General features: G+C 38.6%; 3 protein-coding genes across 6 annotated transcripts; 1 reads left to right on the top strand and 2 right to left on the bottom strand.

The window, feature by feature from the left end:
* Positions 1-61: 61 nt before the first annotated feature.
* On the top strand, positions 62-7,530 carry LOC116213069 (histone-lysine N-methyltransferase EZA1). 3 transcript variants are annotated; one of them, XM_031547878.1, is made up of 17 exons: positions 62-427; positions 758-859; positions 1,279-1,532; positions 1,716-1,877; positions 2,233-2,317; positions 2,457-2,612; positions 2,707-2,754; positions 2,835-2,906; positions 3,178-3,836; positions 4,537-4,690; positions 5,066-5,286; positions 5,968-6,099; positions 6,197-6,284; positions 6,376-6,423; positions 6,587-6,715; positions 6,823-6,900; positions 6,987-7,529. In XM_031547878.1, the coding sequence occupies exons 1-17, from the start codon at positions 278-280 to the stop codon at positions 7,176-7,178; spliced, it is 2,730 nt and encodes a 909-aa protein (XP_031403738.1). In that variant the 5' UTR covers positions 62-277; the 3' UTR covers positions 7,179-7,529. The 3 variants fall into 3 exon arrangements, with proteins under 3 accessions (XP_031403738.1, XP_031403737.1, XP_031403739.1); XM_031547877.1 differs by having other exon boundaries at positions 142-427; positions 755-859; positions 6,987-7,530; XM_031547879.1 differs by lacking the exon at positions 62-427 and having other exon boundaries at positions 755-878; positions 1,672-1,877; positions 6,987-7,530.
* Positions 7,531-7,758: 228 nt separating this feature from the next.
* Positions 7,759-10,188, bottom strand: LOC116213072. Its single transcript, XM_031547881.1, has 2 exons — positions 9,676-10,188; positions 7,759-8,521 (listed from the first exon to the last, which is right to left on the bottom strand). The coding sequence occupies exons 1-2, from the start codon at positions 10,103-10,105 to the stop codon at positions 7,974-7,976; spliced, it is 978 nt and encodes a 325-aa protein (XP_031403741.1). The 5' UTR covers positions 10,106-10,188; the 3' UTR covers positions 7,759-7,973.
* Positions 10,189-14,301: 4,113 nt separating this feature from the next.
* Positions 14,302-21,111, bottom strand: LOC116213814 (probable glutamyl endopeptidase, chloroplastic). Of its 2 annotated transcripts, XR_004158130.1 has the most exons (12): positions 20,745-21,111; positions 19,057-20,044; positions 18,571-18,699; positions 18,017-18,316; positions 17,452-17,910; positions 17,196-17,261; positions 16,559-16,619; positions 16,306-16,455; positions 15,980-16,117; positions 15,492-15,805; positions 14,731-14,785; positions 14,302-14,638 (listed from the first exon to the last, which is right to left on the bottom strand). XR_004158130.1 is itself a non-coding variant. In XM_031548893.1 (11 exons), coding segments are annotated over exons 1-11 (2,904 nt in total). In that variant the 5' UTR covers positions 21,043-21,110; the 3' UTR covers positions 14,807-15,213. The 2 variants fall into 2 exon arrangements, 1 of the variants encoding a protein (XP_031404753.1); XM_031548893.1 differs by lacking the exons at positions 14,302-14,638; positions 14,731-14,785 and adding an exon at positions 14,807-15,214 and having other exon boundaries at positions 20,745-21,110.
* Positions 21,112-23,299: the final 2,188 nt, after the last annotated feature.

Genomic DNA, 23,299 nt, shown 5'->3' on the forward strand with positions numbered 1-23,299 from the left:
ATAATTACATGATTTGATATTTGTCAGCCGTGGTACGAGTTGGTGCCTAGTTTGTAAAAAGGAGGAGGAGGAAAGTTTTGCATAAGCATGACGTCAGGGCTGAGGCAATGCCTGGGGAAGATCCATAGAAGCAGGTCCATGAAAGCCCGAGCTCACGGAGACGGTCACTAGCCTCTGGGCGATCATGCACCTGGTCCATGCAAATATTCCATCTGGAAGAGATCTTTACTTTAAGTCACGTCACTGTTCATGACACGTGTCGACACGACGTCTAACAATGACACTTGAAACGATTCCTCCTCGCCTTTTCCTTCTCCCTTCCTCTCCGACGAGTCTGGTCATCGGAGCAAAGCAGAAGCGAAGCAGAGCGGCGGAGAGGGCTACTATGGTGTCGAGGGCGGCCGACGACGCTCCCTCCAAATTCAGCGTCAGTCTCTCTCTCTCTCTGTCTCTCTTCTCCCCTCTCTCTGTGTAATTTCCGATCATCGCCTTTCGCTGACTTAGCCGATGAGACCTTCCAGTTACTGTTGATAGACATAATTCGCGAATTTTAACGTCCTCACATACTTTGAAGTTCCGAGCGATATGATGTTTCAGGCAAGCTGCTTGTTTGAATATGACTGAGTGAACTTGCGCTTGGCGATCACGCAATCATGTCGGGCAAATAGGGGAGCGTTCGGCTCAATTTTGATCGTGATTTCTGGTTCGTGAGCTCGGTTTGTAAATTTAACTGTTGAATTTGATCGTGGCTTAGCAGAAATGGCCGGGCGAGAAGTCGAGCGAGTGTCTGGGGAACTTTGCATATAGGATAAGCCAGCTCCACAAGGAAATTCAGGCCGAAAGAATCGGCTTCGTCAGAGTAAGTCGCTTTTTCGAAGGTAAATTATGTGGCAACGCCATTATCAAAATAGTTTTTTTTTTAAATTATTTTCCCGAAGTAATTATAGGAGACAGTAGTTCGAAAATGAAGAAGGACAATGCGAGGGCTTTTTCCTTTTTCCCCTTACAATTTCTTTGGAAGGCAATGCATATACGTGACTGAGAGTTAGGGCAGTTAGGTTCTGTTGTTGTGAGAAATGTTTATCATGAAACTTCGGTATCAGGATAGTCTTGTCTTGTAAGGCATTGAAGTTTCTTGAGGTTTGAGGTTGTTTTGAACCTTCTCATAAAATTTTGGGCAGACACAAATGCAATTGCTCTTTTTCGATTTTTCCCCTTTTTTTGAGGTTCTAGTATTGTTGTTGTCGTTTGAGTATTCATGTTTTGCATCTCATACAGGAAAGTGTTGAAAGAAATGGAAAGAAAGTGCAGAGTTATGCTTGTCAGCTCTTATTAGCAGCATCCAGAAATGGTGGGATTGCAAGAAGTCTTTCCACAAGAATAGATGATCCTTTGTGCAAATACGTTGGACTCGCTCAAGGATTGGGAGATAAAGATGGCATTGGAAGTCATGAAGTTGTGCCCTCCAAAAATATCAAACTGCCATATGTTGAGAAGTTGCCGCCTTATACTGCATGGATATTTTTGGACAGGTATGATAAAGTGGTGGCACTGCTTTGTGTCCGTTATAGGTTTCAGTTAGTTTGTCTAACTTTTTAAGCAGTCACTTATTACCTTAAGAAACAGCAAATTGCCAGGATTTTCTTATCCCGCTCTGTTTCATATATGTAGATAAGTTGTCATCATCTGATCAGAAATTATCTCACACGGCACAGAAATCAGAGAATGGCCGAAGACCAGTCAGTGGTTGGAAGGAGGCGAATATACTATGACCAGCACGGCAGTGAAACCCTGATTTGTAGTGACAGTGAAGAAGAGATCGCTGAGCTTGAGGAAGACAGGCATGACTATTCTGAGGGTGAGGATAGAATAATATGGTAGGTTACCAATCTCATGTTACTTTTATTGTACCAGATTCCTAGTTTGTAAAATGCCTAATAGCGACCTCATCACTAGAGTTATGCAGAATTCACGTGAGAGAGCTTAGATGGATATATTTTTGTCAGTCATTGATAGTTTCAACTGGGAAGGATTGGCATACAAGTGGAATGATAAAATCAAAAATTTGAAACATTGAACATAGCTCTTGCAGTATATTTTCAACGAATATGTAGTGGAAAGGATATGTTTACTTGTGCAATTTATATCTTGATGGCCAGCTTGTCCAGTTGACATATTCCATGTTTACCAAGAATCACTATTACGATCTAAAATTCGCTGCTAATATTTCAGGACGGCATTTGAGGAGTATGGCTGTACTGAGGATGTGCAAAATATTTTGAGCCAGTTTGTTGGCGGCACTGCTCTAGAGATTCAGGTAATTTCAATTGAGTGTGTTCTGTGGAGATTTTTGAGCTCTTTGATATCTCCATTTAGAATTGGTACGGTTAGGATTTGTGTGTTCCAATTTTCTTTCTTCTGCAGCTGAGAAATGTACTTCTTTTGGACTTTTACAGGACCGATACAAATTGCTACAGCAGCAGTCCCATGAAGATCACAATCTAAATGTGAAACATCCTGCTGCCATCAACCATGATAAGGGAATATCTTTGGAGAAGACTCTTAGTGCTACTCTGGATTCTTTCGACAACATCTTTTGTCGCCGTTGTTTGGTATGTGTTGAGGTTCTGTGTTCATATATGACTGGTTTTCATATATTCACGGTGTTGCTTTATAACATGTCTGTTAACTTTCGTATTCCAACAGGTTTTTGATTGCCGTCTTCATGGCTGTTCCCAGAATGTTATTTATCCAGTGAGTTGGGCTGCATCTTTTGTTTATAATGTTATGTGAGGTTTATTTTAATCTAACTAAGATGAGACGTTGTGCAACAGAACGAGAAGCAGCCATACTTCTATGAGCATGATAATGATTGGACACCTTGCAGTGATCACTGTTACTTACATGTACCTCTCTCTCTCTCCCTCTCTTCTCTAGTTGTTTTGTTGTGTCTGTTTTTCTGCAGCTAAGTGTAATAAGGTTTTGCCTGCTCATCTGGCTAAATTAGCTCGATCATATCCTTCCATATAAAATAGGCATTGATGCACAGATAGCAACTCAAGCTATAGATAATTCTCAGCCCAACTGGCTTCTGATATTTGTTATTGTGCTTACTTCAGTGTTTCTATTTTGGCTAATATGAAGTTGATTGTTTCCGTTCATGCTCGTCATTTGCAGCTAAGAGCTGCCAGAAAGTCAACAGAAAGTTCTGCTATTAGTTCCATCTATAGGAGGAAAGGTAAAAGTTCGCAGGGGAAAGAGGAAGTTGCAGCATCCTCTAGTGCGGAAGAGTTAGATCTAGACATCGTCTCAGATCAAGGATGCATTTCTGTTAATATAGCACCTGTACCACATATTTCAACAAGGGACACCTCTGGAACTGTTGCACACCACCTTGAAAAGCAGAAGGATGTAGAGGACAACATTACAGCACTAGATGATCCAAATCTTATAGGCGACAATATTTCTCAAGGTTATCCTGTGAAAAGACTGAAGAAATTATCATCTGATGAAGATGAACTTCAGAAGTGCACCCATTTTGAATTGCGTAAACGTTCCTCTGAGAAGATTGGGTGTTCTGATGAAACATCCAATGAGAAGTGTGAGGATGTGGTCATGGCTGGAGCAAATGATGCCAAAGATCTGCCTCATGAGGCACCTAGTACTTCTGGCAGTCAGAACACCATGAGGGATGAAACAGAAGTTGTCGTAGAGCTACCCAAACCGGAGCAACCTTCTATTATGCAGCAAAGTCAAGGGAAGTCATGCAGCTCAGAGTGGAAACCTATTGAAAAAGAACTCTATCTTAAAGGTGTTGAAATATTTGGGAGAAACAGGTACTTAAATTCATCTACTTCTGCTTTGGGGAAATTAACATTTTCTTGTATAAGCCACTATTTACATTGCAAAAGTCGAGCATAATTTTTCTTTATTGCTTATAGTCAGTCACATGATGTCCTTTCTTTCCTGATTCATCCCTCACTGAGTGACAATATCAGTTGTTTATGGGAACTTTTGTCACAAGAGAGAACATAAATGGTGATTGATGAACTTTCTAATCGTGATTATTGAACAATAAAGAAAGACTGAGGATCAAATAAACAAAATGTGAAAAGCTGAACACATTGATATTGTTGAGCAAGACTTGCATTAGTGGCCTCTCCCATTTAAGAGCGATGCAATTGACAGTCTAATTGGAGGCCTTTTAGTGTGTGTGTTTGGGTGGGGCTGGGATGCGATCTTTATGTTTACTATAGAATAGTGGCATAGCTGCATCAGTAAGTTATGTAGCATGACTATTGTTGGAAGAACAAAATTTGTTAAATTGCTGCAATGTTAGAAGAATGTCTCTGATGAAGCAGATTGGTGGTGTGGAAGATTCATAGGGTGACAACCATATGGTATGTGGTGTTTTGTAAAAGTGATGTTAAAACTGCAAGCGTGAATTCATTTATCCTTTTGGCATTCAGGTGGAACTCTGAAGTACGGTAAAATACCTATTTGCTGCTTTGATATTAATGGGAATCTTTTATGCAGTTGCCTAATAGCAAGAAACATGCTTTCTGGCTTGAAAACATGCACTGAAGTATCTAATTACATGCACAATGGTGGATCTTCAGTGCCGCATAGATCAATTGCTGCCCCAACTTCACTTACAGAAGACAGTGGGGATGCTGATATGACATCTACAGTAAGTATTGAACCTCCTAATTGCAAATTTCAGACAGAAGGAACTCATAGTATTTGTGTTGTAATTGGTATATGCTTAGTTCTGAAGAATGCTATAATGATTTGAATAAATGTTTCTTAGGACTTGAATTTGAGTTACATGCACCGCTGGATTTGCGACTTGACTTTTAGTTTAGTTGATGATCTTGGCTATTCAGTCGTGATGTGACATTGGTTTTGACTTTTAAAATTTCATAGTTCACATGAAGATATCAGGTTCAGCAATCCTTTGTGGCATTCCCTGGCTTTCCTGGAGGGTTTCAGTTGTTATTTTGAATTATTTATATATATATTCATATATATGTATGTATGCATAGACATGGTTTCATTGTCTCAGGAGCAAGAGAATCCTATAAGAACTCGTTTGATACGTAAAAGAGGAAGAGCACGGAAGCTTAAATATTCATGGAAGTCTGCTGGTCATCCATCAATTTGGAAACGAATTGCGGATGGGAAAAATCAATCTTGTAAGCAGTATGTGCCATGTGGATGCCAGTCTTTGTGTGGGAAAGAATGCCCATGTCTAGATAATGGAACTTGCTGTGAGAAGTACTGTGGGTATGTCCAATCCTAACCTACATAATAATGCTCCTAGTAAGTTTGCATATGCATGCAGATTTATTGATCAACTACACATGCAGTTTTTGAATTGTTAAGTGGATATTTCTATTTGAGTTTTTTTTTTAGTTAACTTCTAGTTATCTAGTTAGAAGTTATAGAAGGTCCAGCCCACTCTAAGGAAAGGATAAAAAGAAATAAAAATTATCGGTATTTGAATTGTTAAAGTGTACATTCTCTTTGGAAACTTTTGATGTTAACTTATATAAAATCTAAGCTAAATTGCCAATGTCCAATTCCAGAAAGCATCCCTTAATGAGTGCCCCAGTCACTAGTTAAGATTTTTCCAAGATTTATTGCCTGCAGTGTCGATTGTGATGTCAAAGAACCCTCTTCTCTAGGAGATGAAAATTTCTTGGCTTTCTTGGCTTTCTTTTTTTTTTTTTGGGTTTGAAAATGAAATAACCTCATGGGCCTATGAAAGTGTCAGTTGTCAAATTTTAGTCCGAGAAAGTGAAGGCTGAAAAATATGCAAGATTGATTCCATGGCTTCCTCTAGAGAAATGATCTTTGGTTCTGATGTTGTTTTCTTCCGCCATTCAATTGAGTATGTGTGTAATCTTGTGATATAGAGAATGAAGAATATAGTTTCAATCGCATAATTTATTATTGACTCTTCAGATGCTCAAAGAGCTGTAAGAATAGATTCAGGGGATGCCACTGTGCAAAGAGTCAATGCAGAAGCCGGCAATGCCCGTGCTTTGCTGCCGGACGGGAATGTGATCCCGATGTTTGCCGAAACTGCTGGGTCAGGTAACTAACTTTTCTAAACTCTGAATATTTTCACATGCTTTCGCTCTGATTAATTTGGCAACCGTATAAGTAATGTTCCAATGCTTGTCACATGCAGTTGTGGAGATGGATCTTTAGGTGAGCCTCCTCGACGGGGAGATGGCCAATGTGGAAACATGAGGCTCCTACTGAGGCAGCAGCAGAGGGTGAGCATTATATAACTTTTCACACCTCAGTCAAAGTCGTAGAAAAGATTGCCTTCAGTTTTAAAATTTTTACCTTGCTTCTTCACTTCAGATCCTTTTGGCAAAATCCGACGTGGCGGGTTGGGGAGCTTTTCTGAAGGTTGGAAGAAACATAGCCTTATTTCTTTGTTTCTGATAAATAAATGCGTTATTGTTACTGATCGCGGCACAATTTAGAGAAAGTCCGACTAGTTCTTCCTGCTTCCAATTGGCTACTCTCTAGTTAGTGACGACTCACTTCTGCGTTGTATTTGGATTCTCAGAACTCTGTCAACAAGAATGATTATCTCGGAGAATATACTGGTGAACTGATCTCTCATAGAGAAGCCGATAAACGTGGGAAGATCTATGACCGTGCTAATTCCTCGTTTCTTTTCGATTTGAATGATCAGGTAAGTGACATCATTCTCTCTCGACAAATAAATTGCTTGGGGTGGAAAATAAATAGTTGTAGACATCGACTGAAAGCTTCCTCGACTTAATATGTTATTCGTTGCAGTATGTCCTAGATGCATACCGCAAGGGAGACAAGCTGAAGTTTGCAAACCACTCCTCAAATCCGAACTGCTACGCAAAAGTAACCAGCAAAGTCCTGGTTTTACTTGGTTACTTCATCAATCTAGTTGGACATTTAGTCTAAGCCCATGCACTTTGGCTTGCCAGGTGATGCTGGTGGCAGGAGATCATCGGGTGGGAATATTTGCTAAGGAGCGCATTGAAGCTAGCGAAGAGCTCTTCTACGATTACCGCTACGGGCCTGATCAGGCACCTGCATGGGCCCGGAAGCCCGAGGGTTCCAAGAGGGATGACTCTTTAGTCTCTCAGGGTCGAGCTAAGAAGCACCAATCTCATTAATGAATGAAGCTCATCAAACTTGTATAGTCACCTTTCCCGCATAGGGTATACATCCAAAGTTCAGAGATAGCCTACACATCTATAAATTAAGTTGCTGCATACAGAGTTCTCAAAGATAGCAAGCTTATGATGGGTCGAGTTACATTTTGGGGATCGATCCAATAAGTTTAAAATGTGTTCGGGAGTCCTGAATGGAGATCAGAACTGATTATTGATGTTATAAGAAGATGCATCATAATCCCGGGAATAAGTTTGAAGAGATGCATACACATCGTCAACTCTCCGGCAAATATATGTAATTTGCAGTATGGTTGATGCTCGGCTAAGCATGCTGATCTTGATTTTTGAATACCTTCCATTTTGTTTTATATTATACCTGGTGAGGGGCCTATTTGCGCGACTTTATAGCCCAGGGTTGACGCCCTCGCCGCCGAAGCCATGCCATGAAATGCAGCTCGCTTGCGCTCATTAGGTAAGGTCCGGCAGTCGCGGGATTTCTGCACGGACCTTAGGGCATTCTGTGATTGGATGAGAGATTCGGTTTCCATAGGGGATCAAGAATTCATTGGGTCAGAATCCATGGAAAATGAAGTATCATGAATTTGGAACAAAGCTAAAAATACGTTCTACATATGGTAACTCAATAATACGTTACAGGCATTTAAATAATCAACATTACAATCTCGATTCCTTTTAGAACATAAGTTAACGATTTTGATCACAAGCTTCCGAGGAGGACCCGAGGATCCAATGAGGTACGCTGCCTTCGCTGAGGATCCAATGAGCACTGTATCTTCATGAAGAAAAGACCGCTTCAACAATGGCGTGCTTCTTCTTCGGGTAACCGATCCCGAACATGTGGTTAAGATAAACTATCCCATCCTTCACTGTGGCAGCAGTGGCCAGCCTGTGTGCTGGTCCTTTGAACTTTGCCACCACAGAGGCGCTCTTCCACCCATCGGAGCTTTCCACCAACCTCCCCGAAGGGTTCCCCGCAACAACTAGCCTAGTTGGAGAAACCAATTCCAGACCGTCTCCGAATGACAATGAGCCTCCCGTAACATCTATCAACTTAACCGTGTTTCCGTTTGCTAAATCGATCTTGAACAGGTTCCCCGTGAAAGTGTGGATCACAATCAAGTACCCATCAGGGTGGTAGACAATCCCGTTCAGCCCCACTAGGGCCTTGTACCATTCCTTCGGAGTGAAGAGCGGGTCCCTGATGATCGACAGGAACTCGCCCTCGGGACTTACCTTCCAGATTTTGCTCGCCTTTCCATCGGTTACATATATGTAACCTTCTGCATCTACTGCAACATCGTCCGCAAAGGATTTCTCGTCACCTGCAGAATTCAGATCATACCGTGTTAAGGAGATGTGAAACAAAAGATAATCTACAGCTCGGTTTACCGTTTTACAAATTTATGATTGACAGCGAATTTCGAATTACAAATCGTTTTCCAGAAACAATTCTCTGAAGGCATTGTTTTCCAGGAAAATGCTCCTAATTTTCCACTATTCAAGAGTGTGGGGAACGTTCCATCAATTCAACATTTTCTGTTGTTTAAGGGACAGCCAAATTGGAAAACCATCAATGAGATGTTCCCAAGAAATGGAGAAATCAAAACCGTTGGGTTTTGGTGAGCAGTGGGCCCACTACATGTCCGTCCCATACTTTAAATATTGCAATGAATGCCTACAAAGTTCAGTCAGGCAAACAGTTTTCCAAATGCACTCTAAACGGAAAACATAACAGAAAAAGGAGGCAGTTCAATGTAAAGTAAAAACGGAAACGGTGTTCCCAAGATCAATTAGCGCTGCCGAATTCGGTTGACACGGATAACCATCTAATGAAGACTGCTCCTTTAACGATGTTGGCCACTTCAGATAAGTCGTAACGGTTCGAATTCCATCAGACGGGATGTTAGCAGGAAAACGACTTTCCTTTTTGCTAAAACCGTTGATGAAACACATTTTTCTATCAGAGGGTGGACCAAACGCGCAATCGAGGTCTGTTCATTGATCTGCAACAGTGTGTCCAAGAGCTGCCCATCACCGGTACCAAACCGGGATTCGAGTCTTGAATCCAAATACTGAAAAGAGTCCCCAAGTCCTCTCCTTGGAAGTATTTGAACTTCCCAACTACTTTGCTCAATGATATGACACCAGAGTCCCAATTTGCTGGGAACTTTGTGGTAACGGTAAAATCGTCAAACCGGACATCTAACGTTAAATGGAAGTATCATCTGACTTTTACCAATTTCATCACTGATGGAGTTCTTGTCCTTAAAATCGACAATCAACCCTCAGTTCAAATCCCGAGCTCAAATCCCAGTTTAACGCAAATTCTCGATCAGTTCCAATTAAACTTAAAAACACAAAAATTACGAAAACGAATAGATAAAATTTCAATTTTTTAAGCATTTGGGCTAAGAAGACAGGGCATAAACATACGACGTGAAATGATTCAATCATTTCGTCTTGGGATTTGACTTACTCGGGCCGCTGAGTTTGGTGAGGAACAGCCGCTGCCACGTGGACAAGTCATACGCCGCCACGGCGGAGTAACGGTTCCCGATCACGTCGGCGACGGCCACGAGTAGCCGGTTCCTGGGGTGGTCGATGGTGAGGCCGAGGGACGCGTTCCCGGCGACGTCGGGGTCCCTGACCACCACGGACTCGTCGAGGACGGCTCCCGGGGAGTGGCCCTCCGGGACGGAGACGGCGCCGACGCCCCCCTCGAGGAAGGAGACGAGGAAGCGGCGGTTGGGGGCGTCCCACTTGGCGCACTCGCGGAGGAAGCCGGAGCTGTGGTAGTGGAAGACGTGGGTTGCCGGCGGGGCGATCTCGAGGGAGATGATGTAGGCGACGGGGACGGCGGAGAGGAGGAGGAGGACGGCCAACGTCCTCGCCGAGCAGATCGCCATTAGAGAGAGAGTAGTGAAGTGAGAGTCGGGAGGGAATCCGTGGGAGGGTGGGAAGTGGGAGGGAGAAATATTCTGATTTTTTTTTTGTCTATTTATTCTGTTATTATTTTTATTTATCAAATCTAATTATTTTATTTATAAAGTATTATTGGTTCAATTAATTTTATTTATTTTTGTTCTTGGTCTAGTCTGGTGGGAGCTGATTCCAATATCATGGGTTGTTGGACTAACGTTTGTCCTTGTCCCTTTTGTTTCTTTACATTTGAAATTTGAATGTATTAGTATTACTAATCCTATTTAATAAAAGAAAAATTTATGGAAATTGGAGAAAATTATCACTAGAAAATACTACTAAATTGTCAAAAGGAACTGCAAAGTCTTATCTGATATAGCCACCCAACTACGATAAGAGGCCAAACTTCGACGAGGATACGACGAACTTGATATGAACTTAGCCTATGAGAAACTATGAATCTTCTGACCATAGAGGGTTGGGATCAATGGGGGTGTAGCCGATGACAGGCGATTCCGATGGTCCATGTAGCTCAAGACAAACTGTTGGGTTGCCATCACTGAAGGATCTGAATTCAGCAAATGGGCATGGCAGAAGTGACTTATCGGCACCTTTTGAAGGTCAAGATGGCAACCCAAATCGAGATAAAGTGCATAGGAGTAAGGACTGATATGAGATATAGAGAAGAAACAAATGACACGTGAGTGTCTGGCTTGGTCGACGTATGGTTACATAAAAAATTTGTGAGGTGAAATCATGAGGAGAAAATGCATATTTGAGTCGATTTTTATGTCTCATAACTTGCATTGGATCTTCTTTTTAATTTCTAACTAACACGCATCTTGATCCCACATCGAATACAAGGGTCTGCATATCAATTATTGTCATTCCAAGTTGTTCGATGCGGGTAAACCGAGTAGTATGAATTACTTGTAGAAAGGGAAAAAAGTGGAACTACAATTATCTTCCATTAGACGCTTCATCATGAGCTAAGAGAATATGAAAAACACCTACATGGGAGGATTTCGTGGAAGTAGTTTAAATTACATTATATATGGTTTGAACATTATTGAGATTGTAGGCAATTAAACTATTGCAAATTAAGACTGTTAGAGGGAAGAAAAAGTCTCAATGAGGTTGGCGAGATTATACATATTTATCAGAAAAAAAAAATAAAGGGATTAAACAAACTCTAAGGGTTTGGTATAGTAATTAAGGAGGAGCTCATGTATCCATCTGATTCGGGATTCGAAACCCCTTTGAGCAAATGAAGCGTCTTTGGCGTGATTACCTACCCTGTGCATCGTCGGGAGTTCACGGAACCTCGAAAATTAGTCGGGCGAAGCCTGGACTCCCCCAGTTAGGAAAAAAAGGGACTTAAACGAGCAATATCTATATATATATATATATATATATATATGAAAGCAAGATACGAGATGGGCCTGGTCAGATGGCCAGATGGCCGCTCCATTTCTGAATTGAATTTTCTCGATTTTTTGAGTTTTTAAAATTTTAAAATATCTATTATTATGAAATTAGTAACAAAATCTTCTGTAATTATTTTCAATTATAATATTCCATTTAAAAAGATTGAAAAGATCATAAAATCTTTTGGATATTATGGTGATCTCCAATTAAAGAGAATATGAATTTTATGAATGGAAATTTCTAGGTTTTATTTTTTATTTTCGGAATTCTTTTTAATAAAAAATATTTTTAAAGATATCTCATCTTAAAATACAATTTCTTGATTTCTTTAATTTTTATAATTTGTACAACATAATGTAATTGAAAGAAATGATAAGATTTTATTATATGCATAGATATTATTTAAAAATTGATATTCAATTACATAAATATTAGTAGAAAAATAAGATTATATTAGTATAAATTCATACATAATATAAATATATTATATATGATCTTAGAACGCTCGGTTTCTGAATGGAATCCAATAAGTAATATTAGTATATATTTTCTAAAAGGAATTTTCCAGTTTCTTATTTATTTATTTTTATTTTCGGAATTATTTTTAATAAAAAATATATTTTAAGATATCTCATCATACAATTCGATTTATAGATTTTTTTAACTTTTATCATTTATGTATATAACATAATGTATTTGAAATAAATGACAAAATTTATAATATGTATAGATATTATTTAATAATTTTGAATTTTTAAAATAAAAATTAATATTTCATCACATAATTATTAACATCAAAATAAGTATATATTCATACATGGTATCAACATATTAATAGATGGATGAAACTTTCTCGATTTTTTGAGTATTTAAAATTTTAAAATTATCTTTTATTATGAAATTAGCAACAAAATCTACCGGAACTATTTTCAGTTATAATATTTCGTTTAAAAAAACTGAAAATATCATAAAATCATTTGGATATTGTGGTGATCTCCAATTGAATTTAATAATCTTGAATTTATCTGTAGATATTATTTGATAATCTTGAATTTTTTAAAATAAAAAGTAATATTTCATCACATAAATATTAACAGTAAAATAAGTATTCATTAGTATATATTCTTACATAAATATTAACATCAAAATAAGTATTTATTAGTATATATTCATACATAATATAAATATATTAATATATGCTTACATGTACAACATTTAGTATATAGTAAAAAAAAGTATATATGAATTATATGTTTTTGCAGATATTTATTTTTAAAATAGATTACATAATATTTTATAGATATATACAAATTATATTTTCTTTTCAAAATAAATCAAATTTGTTCACAAAAAAAATTAGGTTATATTTTTTTTCTGAATTTTGTACGATAGTTATAAATAGGGATTATCATACACATAAACACGGGCATATTTAGGTCTTAAAGAATACGTCTACAACTAGATGCAAGTTTTTGAAACCTATATTTATCTCTAGATGCAAGTTAGTTGATTAAGTTATATTATGATTTTTTTCTCTCATTTGTATTGTAAATTTTCATTTTTTATTTTTATGTAATTTTTTCTCATATTCTTTTTCAAGATTGGTGATGTGAGTTTCAACTCTTAAAAGGTATTGCTACCCCTATTCGCAAGCTCTTAGAAAGTAAGTTCGTCTACCACTAAACGTGAATGTTTATTTTATTCTTTTGTTTCACTTATGATTTCGAAGGAGTTTTTCTTTTTAATTTTTTATTAGGTTAGTAAAACTATCTCGTGCAACGCACAGACTTCACGACTAATATTATATAATAAGAGTAATGTTTTTTTGCTCATTGAAATGAAAGAACTATTGTTAGTTTAGATAATTCAGCGATGTTTCCTTTAAATAAATTATTGAGTTCAACCATTATGAATGGAGATATTTCTGCCCCGTTTGGATTCAGAGTTACTTGATTTTAACTTTAACTTTAACTTTAACTTTAACTTTAACTCAATACACTACACAACAAAAATACACATTTCCCAATTCAAAAATTTTAATTTTAACTTTAACTCAACACACTATACAACAAAAACACACGTTTCCCAAGTGAAATTCATAATCACATCTCATTTGTCCTTTTTCACAATCAAAATCAAAATCAAAATCAAAATAACTTTAACTTTGAATCCAAACAGCGTTTTCATGATTGGGAAAGCTTGGTTGATATTAGGTTTTCAGATAGATATTAGGTGGCGCACCCCAATAAAGGACATGAAAAAAATGATAAATAGTAGAGTTGGGAAGTTTGACCAATAGGGCTTGAGTCAACGCACTCTACCTATCGGTCGTTTGGTAATTTAGTCAGAAATGATCAGCTCCGCTTCCACTTCTCGATGAACGAAACTCGTCTTTCTGACAATTCTGACATTTTTCTTACTAGGAAAACTCTCGTGGTGGTCGTAAATCTAATACGATTTTCCGTACGATCTCGGGAGGAGACTAAAGAGTAAAAGACCACCAATCTCCGTTGAGATCCCGGGACCAGATTTCGGTATAGATCCAACGGTCGAGACCCAGGACCTGATCGCAGTGGAGATCTAATGGTCATGGGAGACGGGGTCGTGACAAGTCTAATAACAATAGTTCATTGAAACTCGTATCGTCTCAAAAAATGTAAAGATTTTTAATCTAAACTTTTGCCTAAAGAAAGAACCTTCTTGAACACCGAATATTGATTGCGGAGTAGACTGATCCGTCGTACCATACTAGAAATGTCGGTGAAGTTATGGCAACATTTAATGATAGTTTTTCTCGCATTACGTAGTTTCCATCGTTCAATCATTTAAGATGTCCGTACCGTCGGAGTAAGGATTTCAGGATTTGAAAGGATCAACAGCCTACAGAGGAGCTTCTCCAAGGAGATCCATCTATGGTAAGATCTCAAGAATGGACCACTGGAACAAGCCGGGGAAAGTCGGGCATCTTTCTCAAAAGGTCGATAAGAACGCAGCGCTTCTGTTCTGTCAGGCTCCTGTCCATCGAGCAGCGACCTATTCTTCCTAGTCACGTCCATCCCTCTCTTTAAGGTTTTCACAATCGCAACAGCAACCTAGCAGGTAAGCAAGTCGGTTTAAAAAACTCAAAAAAAAGCTCGTTCGCGATTTTCACGAAGTTGTTTCCGACAATAGATGAATCACTCACCGGGACAAGACAAGAAATGAGCACGACCCTGCGAATTCAACCTCCTTTCGGTTCTCTGCAGCTTCAACATAGTGCATGAATACAAGATTTCGTGTGCACATCATTATTCTGTAGCGGCTCAAATTTTATTGCACACAAGAGTACACTGAAGTCTTAAATTGCAAATTACAGACGCCAGGCGTTACACAGCGTAAGAGGCCACTTATCACGTAATTTTGCCGCAGTGTAAACACGGATCCAGTGGAGAACTGTCTGATCAAACAATGTGTGTGCAGCTGGATAGAAATTGATTGTGAGCCGCTCGATGGCCAATATTGTAAATTACGGACTTCGGGAGCAGTTTTGTCCCCATCATCAGCCAGAATTTGCAGGCGAGATACTCTTCATAAGAGTCAGACAACTATTGAGAGTCTCAGACTGTTCACTACGTCATTTTCAACTCTCGGTACTAATTCATCTTGATCTCACGGGGAAATTTGAAACTCTACAAAGATTAGCGATGCAAAGTTAAAACTTAGAGACCACAGTCTGAAAAGTTCTCCATACAGATTAAATGCAATCTAAGCCCATGCTTATTTACGATTTCATGACAGAAGTTACGGAGAAGTATCTATTGGACGACCAGGAAAAAGCAACTATGGCACGAGAAGTCTGTGACCCACTGAACTAGTCAAAAAGTTCTTTGAAGATCAATCAACAGCATGAATAAAGAAAAAATCCATGACAAGATTGAGATCCAGTAAAGGGCAAAGAAAAGTTACCACAACAATGACCTCTGTGTGCATTTAGATTTTTCGTGCTCAGAATCAGCCAGCTCTGGGTTCCCACCGCCGGTGGCAGCAGCTGCCTTCTTTTCTGAATCTGCAGCGTCCTTATCTGCATCATTTTCACTTTGAGCAGGATCTGCACTTACGTCAGCAGTATTCGACACACAATGCTTCTGTAACCACCGGTCAGTCTCCCACAGTACATGCATTATGCTTTCCCTGGCAGAGTAGCCATGGCTCTCAAAAGGAAGAACCACAAGGCGACATAGAGCCCCATGACCTTTTAAAGCATTGAAGAAGCGGTCTGACTGCCGAATAGGAAGCAGCAATGTAACAAGCCAGGAATAAGACAACTCCTCTTGGAACTTTAATGAAGAAAGAAATGGTAGACAAGTTGAAAGCTCAAAGACCAGAATATACAGTATCTCTGCACAGAACAAACTACTGATCAAAAAGCTTATCGGTTGGTTTACTATGCATACCTGCATGGTTAGTGTGCCGGGATTATTATCTTCTTCCCCATGGATAAGCAAGATTGGCTTCTTGATCTTATTTGCTGACATGAAAGGACTCATTTCTACGTAAGTATTAGTTGCCTCCCACAGAGTTCTGTCCTCATTCTGCAACAACGAAAATGATAGTGTAAGGGCATCATTTAGATTTAAGAAAAAAGTCATTGCAAAAGGAAAACATTATATTAATAGTTGTGTGGGCCATAAGGCAGGCTACCCTGAAGTTGCAAAATTGAATGTGTGCAAGTAAATAAGCTCAAATTTCTTCACATAGCAGCAATTCAGCAGTCTGTTACCTGAAATCCGAAAGGAGTAAGCGTTCTGTTGTAAGCTCCAGAGCGAGCAATCCCACAACAGAACAGATGAGGAGCATGTGCAAGAAGATTGGCAGTCATGAATGCCCCATATGAATGTCCTCCGATAGCGATTTTGTTAGGATGACCGACCTGGCATATGAATACCACAGGAAGGGGGAAATAGAAGCTCTTCTCAGAATTCGTTCATGTCTTCCAAGTAAAGAATCACAATTTAACTTGTAAAGGAACTTACTCCCCGTCTTATAACTTCCTCTACAGCAGCTTCTGCACTGGCAACCAGTTGCTCCACATACCTGAAAATGAAATCAGCAAGTTAATTACTTGATATTCTGAAGCTACAGAACGCTCTTCGATGAAACGTCCAACAAAAGCAAGGCAAAATAAAAATCAAAGAGAGATAAACATCGTGATCCTAAGATACTAGGTAAAACAAACTGGACAAGACAAAGTGTCCAGCTGATCTCCTGGCGAAAGTGTAGATTCCATTCAGGGGAAATTGCTGCCAGGGCCTGTTTTAGGTAGTAAAACTAGAGTAATGTTAAGGCAGCTGCTGATTCCCATGTCTGCTGGATTTTTGAAGCTATGATTCTACAATATAATCTATTCAAGACCACAATGTCTAATTATATTCTTATTTTGAAAGAATAAAGCTTTCAAATTCTCATTCATTTCCTAGTATAAAGCCAAAAGCCAAAGAAATTTTCCGCTGATAGCAAAACTATAAAAATAGTGGAAAATGCATCCCCCAAAGAAAACCGTATTTTAGTACGTCAAAATGGACTACATTCAATTTTGATCTATGTCTAACTGGTGATCATTTCAATTAGAGTGCATAAAAAGCAAAGTGCTCTGGTAAGAACTCTAATCACCTATCATTTGCTTCTTCGTCACCCTCACCAATGATTGGAATCGTTGGTCCTGACAATATTGCAAACCTGCATTATGGAAATTGAAAGTATCACGCACTGTTCCATAAAAAAATAAAAAAATAAAAGTACCATGCACTGGTTGTGTACATCTGTCAATTAACCCTACAAGGAAGATTGAAGTTATCTTCATGAAAAAAAAATTTAGGAAACCATATAGCACAGAAAACGAAAAAATGGAAAAGTTGGAAAACCATGCCTTCTTGCCAGCCAAAGCAGAGCTGATGTAGGACCTATTCCTGCAAATTCATTAGGGGAACCACGAACTTGTCCTGCAGCGTCTTTGCTCTTAAATTCTCCCGGATATGACCAGATTAGACAAGGAAGTGGACCATCTTTTGATGGATCATAGTTTGGTGGCAGATACAGTGTTGCAGTCAATTGGACTCCATCTTTTCTTTGATATCTGACCATCTCTTTTTGCAAAGAAGCTAACTGAGGATAGGGATGAGGAAAGTCGGTGATTTGGCATGCTTTTTTGTCTGGCCAACTCAAGATATAATACTGGGTGTTTTCAGTTTTTGACTCTTTTGAAGTCAAGATTTTTAATTGATTGATACATATGTCCCCCTCATTTTGATCGGACATTAAAGCAACCACCGTTTCATAATACTTTTCTTTGTCGCTCTGCCAAATTCGTTCCTTGCTGCCTGTATTTCTGAACGAATTTGAGTTAGAAACCATCCTAATTACCAAAAGGGATGCTTTGAAGGAAAAATAGTTGAATTAGAACTGCTCAAAACTGTTAAGCATAATACACTTACATCTCAAATAAATCTAGGAATGGAATGTTTCCTTCTGGAGTAGCACCGCTTCCATTGAGTAAGATATAAGTGCCTTCGTCATTTTCCTTCTTTACTTTTGCAATGATGTAAGTTCCTGCTGGAGTTCTCCTAAACATAGGAGAGCCAGGATCGGAGTACACATCCTCTGAAGACCTATCAAAAAGTATACGTGGACTAACATCCTTAGAATTGGGAGATATCACCCATGTTCTTGTTTTCCTTGTTTTGTACCAAGATTCATAAACAAGGGCCATCGAATCATCACACCATGAAATTCCCCTGCGACAGAATAAAGAAATGTTCTTCATTAACATTGCAATATAAAGCTATAGGTAGACTAGAACTGAACAGCAAGCATCCACTAAATAGATGAACTGCAGGAGTTTACTCAAAAAACTAGAATTAACCAGAAGACAAATTTCAGAAGATGCCAATGGCCACAGTCCCTAACATATGTTAGTCACACCATCTAGACATAGCCAATTGAGTGAAGTACAAATATAAGAATGAACTAGAATAGTTGATTTTCATACCCATAACGAAGATCAAGCTTGTGTAGAATTTCCGGCTCTTTCCCTTCAAGAGGCTCAGTGGGTTGCGTATAGATTATATCACGGGGAGAAACTTCAACTTTCGCATCACCACCATCTTGCGTCTCCGCCCTAAACACAATGATCACATTAAGAACCAGCTAAATAGATGCCAAAAGCAGTCATATATGAATGGGATAATTGTAGTCCCAGTCAAAAATTTAGAGGGGTATCAGTGCAAACTCATCATTCTGATTGCTGTACAAATATGGAGAAACGAGAATGTAAACTTAAAATTACCCACAGACAGAGAGCATGTTCACGCTAAAACCCAACGGTGAACAAATACGATTTCTAGATTCCTTGTATTAAACTGGGAGGCTCTTACGGTAAGGATGGTTCAGGCTAATTCTTCAGTAATTTGTTTATGCAGAAAAAAAAATGTCAGAAAAAGTGGAAGCAAAAACAAAGTGTTGCTTAGTCATGTACCAGTATAAGGTGGAAGGTTTATCTGCTCTCCAGTGGATAGAACGCATTCCTTGGCGTACACTATTGAATGCAATGGGAATGTCCTCAGCAAGGGGCAGATCGCAAAGTTCTCTGACAAACTTACCATCAGCAGTCCACACATCAACCTTCTTTGGAAATCTTCCACAAGGTACAATGAAAGAATATGGTCTATGGATAGAACTAATCATGAGGTACTTCCCATCTGGGGAGGGATCCACTGATGTATATATAGCAGGTGGACCAATTTCCTTAACACTCCCATCCAGTGAAGCCAAAACAAGTTGCGAGGTGGTGTAGTACTCAAACAAATCCTCATCGTGCTCATCCTTTAGTAAATCTTGGAATGTTCTTACTTGGACAACATTTTTCTGCTCATTGGACTGTATCTTTGGACCAGAAGGGACCAAGGGTTTCTTTGGGGGGTCTCCACGACCAGAAGGTATTGTACAAACTACAAGTGTAGAGTCATCTACCCAAACAAAATTGTCAAAAATTGCATTTAGGTGGACCTCAGTTGACTGAAACAAAGGTCTAGCTATTCCTGTTTCCACATTAGCAACCCACACCTGAAGCTTACTACTACTACTGTCCTCCTCGTCAACTCGGATACTGAATGCTAAATGCCTACCATCATTAGACCAAGTGACAAAATTTATCTTTGCACCATCAGGAAAGCCGTGTACCTCCCTCTCGGACCCAAGTTTACCATCAGGTAGTAATTGATGGATACCAATTCCGGTGTAGAACGACATCCGACTCCTGGTATTGCACTTTCCATCAATCCGGATACCAGCTAGCTTCTCCTCCGGTCTAGCGAGTTCTGCCAGTGGAGGCAAAGCTCTCCGCTTGAGAAACAGGATTTTATCACGGTGTGGGGAGAATGACAGAGCAGGAAGTGGTGGGGCATCGACAATGTCCCTGATTTCTGGTGGAGGAAGGCAGTACCCACATCCCAGTACTGAACCATCTGCATCATAAAGTTACAACTCAGCCCAACTAAGTAATAACAGTTAAGTTTCAAAACGAACATAATTACTGAGAAATAAAGGAGCCGCACAAACAGGAGAAACAAAAGGAGAAGAGACTTGACAAATGAAAAATTAGTCAAGTCCAGATAGATTCTTGTGCATGATAAGATGCATCAATAAAAATCCCAACTCTTTTTCATGGAGAAAACAGGATAGTTGACAAATTATCACGTGACCTTCACCAAAATGTTACCTTTTAGCTTCTAGAAATCGATCCATTAATGTTGAGCACTAAACTACTCTGTTTTATCACCGGTAAGCTACTTCACCAGTGGATTTACTCCATATCGACTCAACTACCAGACGTTACAAACAGCGGGAAAGATGTAATCCGATCGAATATCCAGCACTTAAGTCAACTAAAGCCATCGGCTGTTGTCTTAATACAATTCAGAAGTAGCAGTCATCTTGGACGCTATAGATTACGCTCCTAGAGTTCGTCACCGGACATCAAACCGATATCAAGCTCCCAATTCGCAAGTCCAGCAACTAAAAACCTCTAATTTCAATAAGATGAACATCCGAACATCTCCGCATAGAGCAATCAGCTTCCGATAATTCAACAAACCAAGCAGACAGCAGAACCCAAACCGAAGATAGCAAATCAACACTCCGGAACAAATGAGCTGAGCTGCCTACCTTCATCGTCAAATGAGTTGACAGCTGCCGCGGCAGAAGCAGAGCAGTTGGTGGCGCCGCCATTTTCCGCGGAGAGTGCAGCGTTGATCGGGACGAGGCTGCGTAGCCTGGAGGAGGCCATAGCGACGGAGCGAGGGACGCCGCCGCTCAGGTGCCTGATCCTCAGGCGGCCGGCGGAGAGGCGGCGGAGGCGGAGGAGGGGAGGAGGCGTGGGAGACGGAGAGGGAGGTAGAGGGAGGAAGGAGGAGAGGAGACACAGGCGATGGTAGGCTTTGGGATTGGTGGAAGGCCGCAACATCTCATCACTTCTCTTCTTTTGCTTTGAAAGTTGGATTCCTTTTCGATCGATTGGATTTTTGACAATATTCCCATTTTCTTTATGATATCAGTCTATTTCAAGCGTGGCGTGGAGCGTTGTGTTTGGATATTTTGAGGATCATTAAGCCAATGCCATTCATATCAAAAGAAGAAAGTACATTTATTCTACCTCCAAGAGAATATTTTCTTTTTCTAAAGTTATTTTCGGATAATATTTGAAGATAAAATGGTCCATTTTTACGTCCGTTATTTATTACTACGTGGAAAATGTTATGATATCCACAATGTTGCATCTCGAGTCGATGCATACGACTGTCTAGTCAGGTCACTCGGAAGTGGCCATCGCGAGAGTTGGATTCGCTTTTGTTTATCGAGTAGCCGATGATGCATGGATTTTTCACCTTCTCTTAGGGAAATAGGATTGGGTGCTCTTTTTTCTTTTTCCTTTTTTTCTTTTGGGAAGGACTGGGTGATTTGATATGGACAGGAATCACATATTAACCCGAAAACATTATTTATAGTCATTGGCCTCATGAGGAAGTCAAGTCATAATTTCCTACTTTAATAACCTTTAATAACCTAATAACAAACCAATATGAATTGGTTCAAATAATTAACTACTTACCTTCTCTTAGAGAAATAGGATTGGGTGCTCTTTTTTCTTTTTTCTTTTGGGGAGGACTGGGTGATTTGATATGGACAGGAATCACATATCAACCCGAAAACATTATTTATAGTCATTGGCTTCATGAGGAAGTCAAGTCATAATTTCCTACTTTAATAACCTTTATAATAACCTAATAACAAACCAATATGAATTGGTTCAAATAATTAGCTACTTATTTCTTTTAAATAAGTCTTGAATTCGAGTGTTTTAAATGAAAAAAATTTACAATTCTATAGTAAAAAAGCTTAATCACTTAGTGACCTGATTAGATTCGAAATGAATTGATCGAAGCCCATTAAATTTCCAGATATCAATATACACAACAAAAAAATAATCCCAATAACAAAACAGCCCATTCTCTATGCAGTCCATGGTGTCTAGCCAGTTTCCATCTGCCTCTACTAAGATTAATAAAGTATGATTGTTTGATGCATATCGAGATACTATTTAATTTATCAAGAATACATTGTATTTTTTGAAAAAGAAATTAAAATCTATGTTCACTAATGGAAAAGAGCTTTTATTTTCTAGAAATATTTGCTACTTTCAGTATAATAATTGATGTTCAAAATTTCATTAAAATCAAAGGGTTCAAAAAATTGAGATAAAATGGAGGAGTCATGGTGCTTTGGATAAGCCATTAGTAATCCAAATGGAGGTCATGAGTTCAAAACCTCTCTCTTTGGGCAAGAGAAGATTTGAACCCCTGCATTTGAAATGTAAACACCTTTTCCACGGTAGCAAGGCTCCTTCAGTTAGCCATAAATTTGTAAATTTTATCATTTATTATATAATAGTGTTCCCAACAACTTTGTCTTTCAAATTAACATTTGTTTTTATTTTTCAAAATCTTTATTTTCCTAAAGAGTTCCAATAGGATTTTTGTTGAAAATATTTTTTAGAATGTTAATGGAAAATTATTCTTTCAAAAAGGTATTTTTTACGACCAACATGAATTGATATAAGCGGTTCTGCACTTGTTCCTTTTAAATAATGTCTCGAATTCAAGTTTTTTGAATGAAAAAAATCAAAATTGGAAGAGTATCCATTAATGGACCGACCTCACTCAAACTTGATTAATTGGGGCCTATTTGGACTTCTTGATACTAAGGTGCACAATGAAAAAAAAAAGATTTTCTCTAGAGAAATATATATATATATAACAACAATATCTCAAGTTGAATTCTCACATCATCACGTGTTCAAAAATATAAAACAGAGTTTTTCCGCGTTACCACGTCATTATTATCTATATGAAGAAAATTTTATATTTTTTTATCAAGAAAATATTATCATATAGATTGTCCTTTATATTCATAATATTTACAATACTATCATATATATTGTCATTTATATTCATAATATTTTCTTATTTACTATTAAGGAAAGTGAATGTATAGTAGAATATACAATATACTATTCTAATTAAGTAGATGCCATTTTGTGTGTGTGTGTGTGTATAGGTACTATAGTAGAGTATTTTAATAAAAAAGAAAGGGAATTTTTTTTATTAATTATTAAGGAAATAATTTTGCATATATGTCTTATCTCGAAAATATAAGATTATAAG

Source organism: Punica granatum, chromosome 7, assembly GCF_007655135.1.
Source record: "Punica granatum isolate Tunisia-2019 chromosome 7, ASM765513v2, whole genome shotgun sequence".
Classification (NCBI taxonomy): Eukaryota; Viridiplantae; Streptophyta; class Magnoliopsida; order Myrtales; family Lythraceae; genus Punica; species Punica granatum.

Bases quoted from the DNA above. Each gene is read 5' to 3' on its own strand.
- LOC116213069 (XM_031547877.1), top strand. From the start codon at position 278: ATGACACTTGAAACGATTCCTCCTCGCCTTTTCCTTCTCCCTTCCTCT. The intron at 3,837-4,536 runs GTACTTAAATTC...TCTTTTATGCAG, and splicing joins GAAATATTTGGGAGAAACAG to TTGCCTAATAGCAAGAAACA. The intron at 6,285-6,375 runs GTGAGCATTATA...TCTTCACTTCAG, and splicing joins TACTGAGGCAGCAGCAGAGG to ATCCTTTTGGCAAAATCCGA.
- LOC116213072 (XM_031547881.1), bottom strand. From the start codon at position 10,105: ATGGCGATCTGCTCGGCGAGGACGTTGGCCGTCCTCCTCCTCCTCTCC. The intron at 8,522-9,675 runs GTAAGTCAAATC...TGAATTCTGCAG, and splicing joins CACCAAACTCAGCGGCCCGA to GTGACGAGAAATCCTTTGCG.
- LOC116213814 (XM_031548893.1), bottom strand. From the start codon at position 21,042: ATGTTGCGGCCTTCCACCAATCCCAAAGCCTACCATCGCCTGTGTCTC. The intron at 17,911-18,016 runs GTAAGTGTATTA...AAATTCGTTCAG, and splicing joins TTCCTAGATTTATTTGAGAT to AAATACAGGCAGCAAGGAAC. The intron at 16,620-17,195 runs GTGATTAGAGTT...TTTCATTTTCAG, and splicing joins GACGAAGAAGCAAATGATAG to GTATGTGGAGCAACTGGTTG.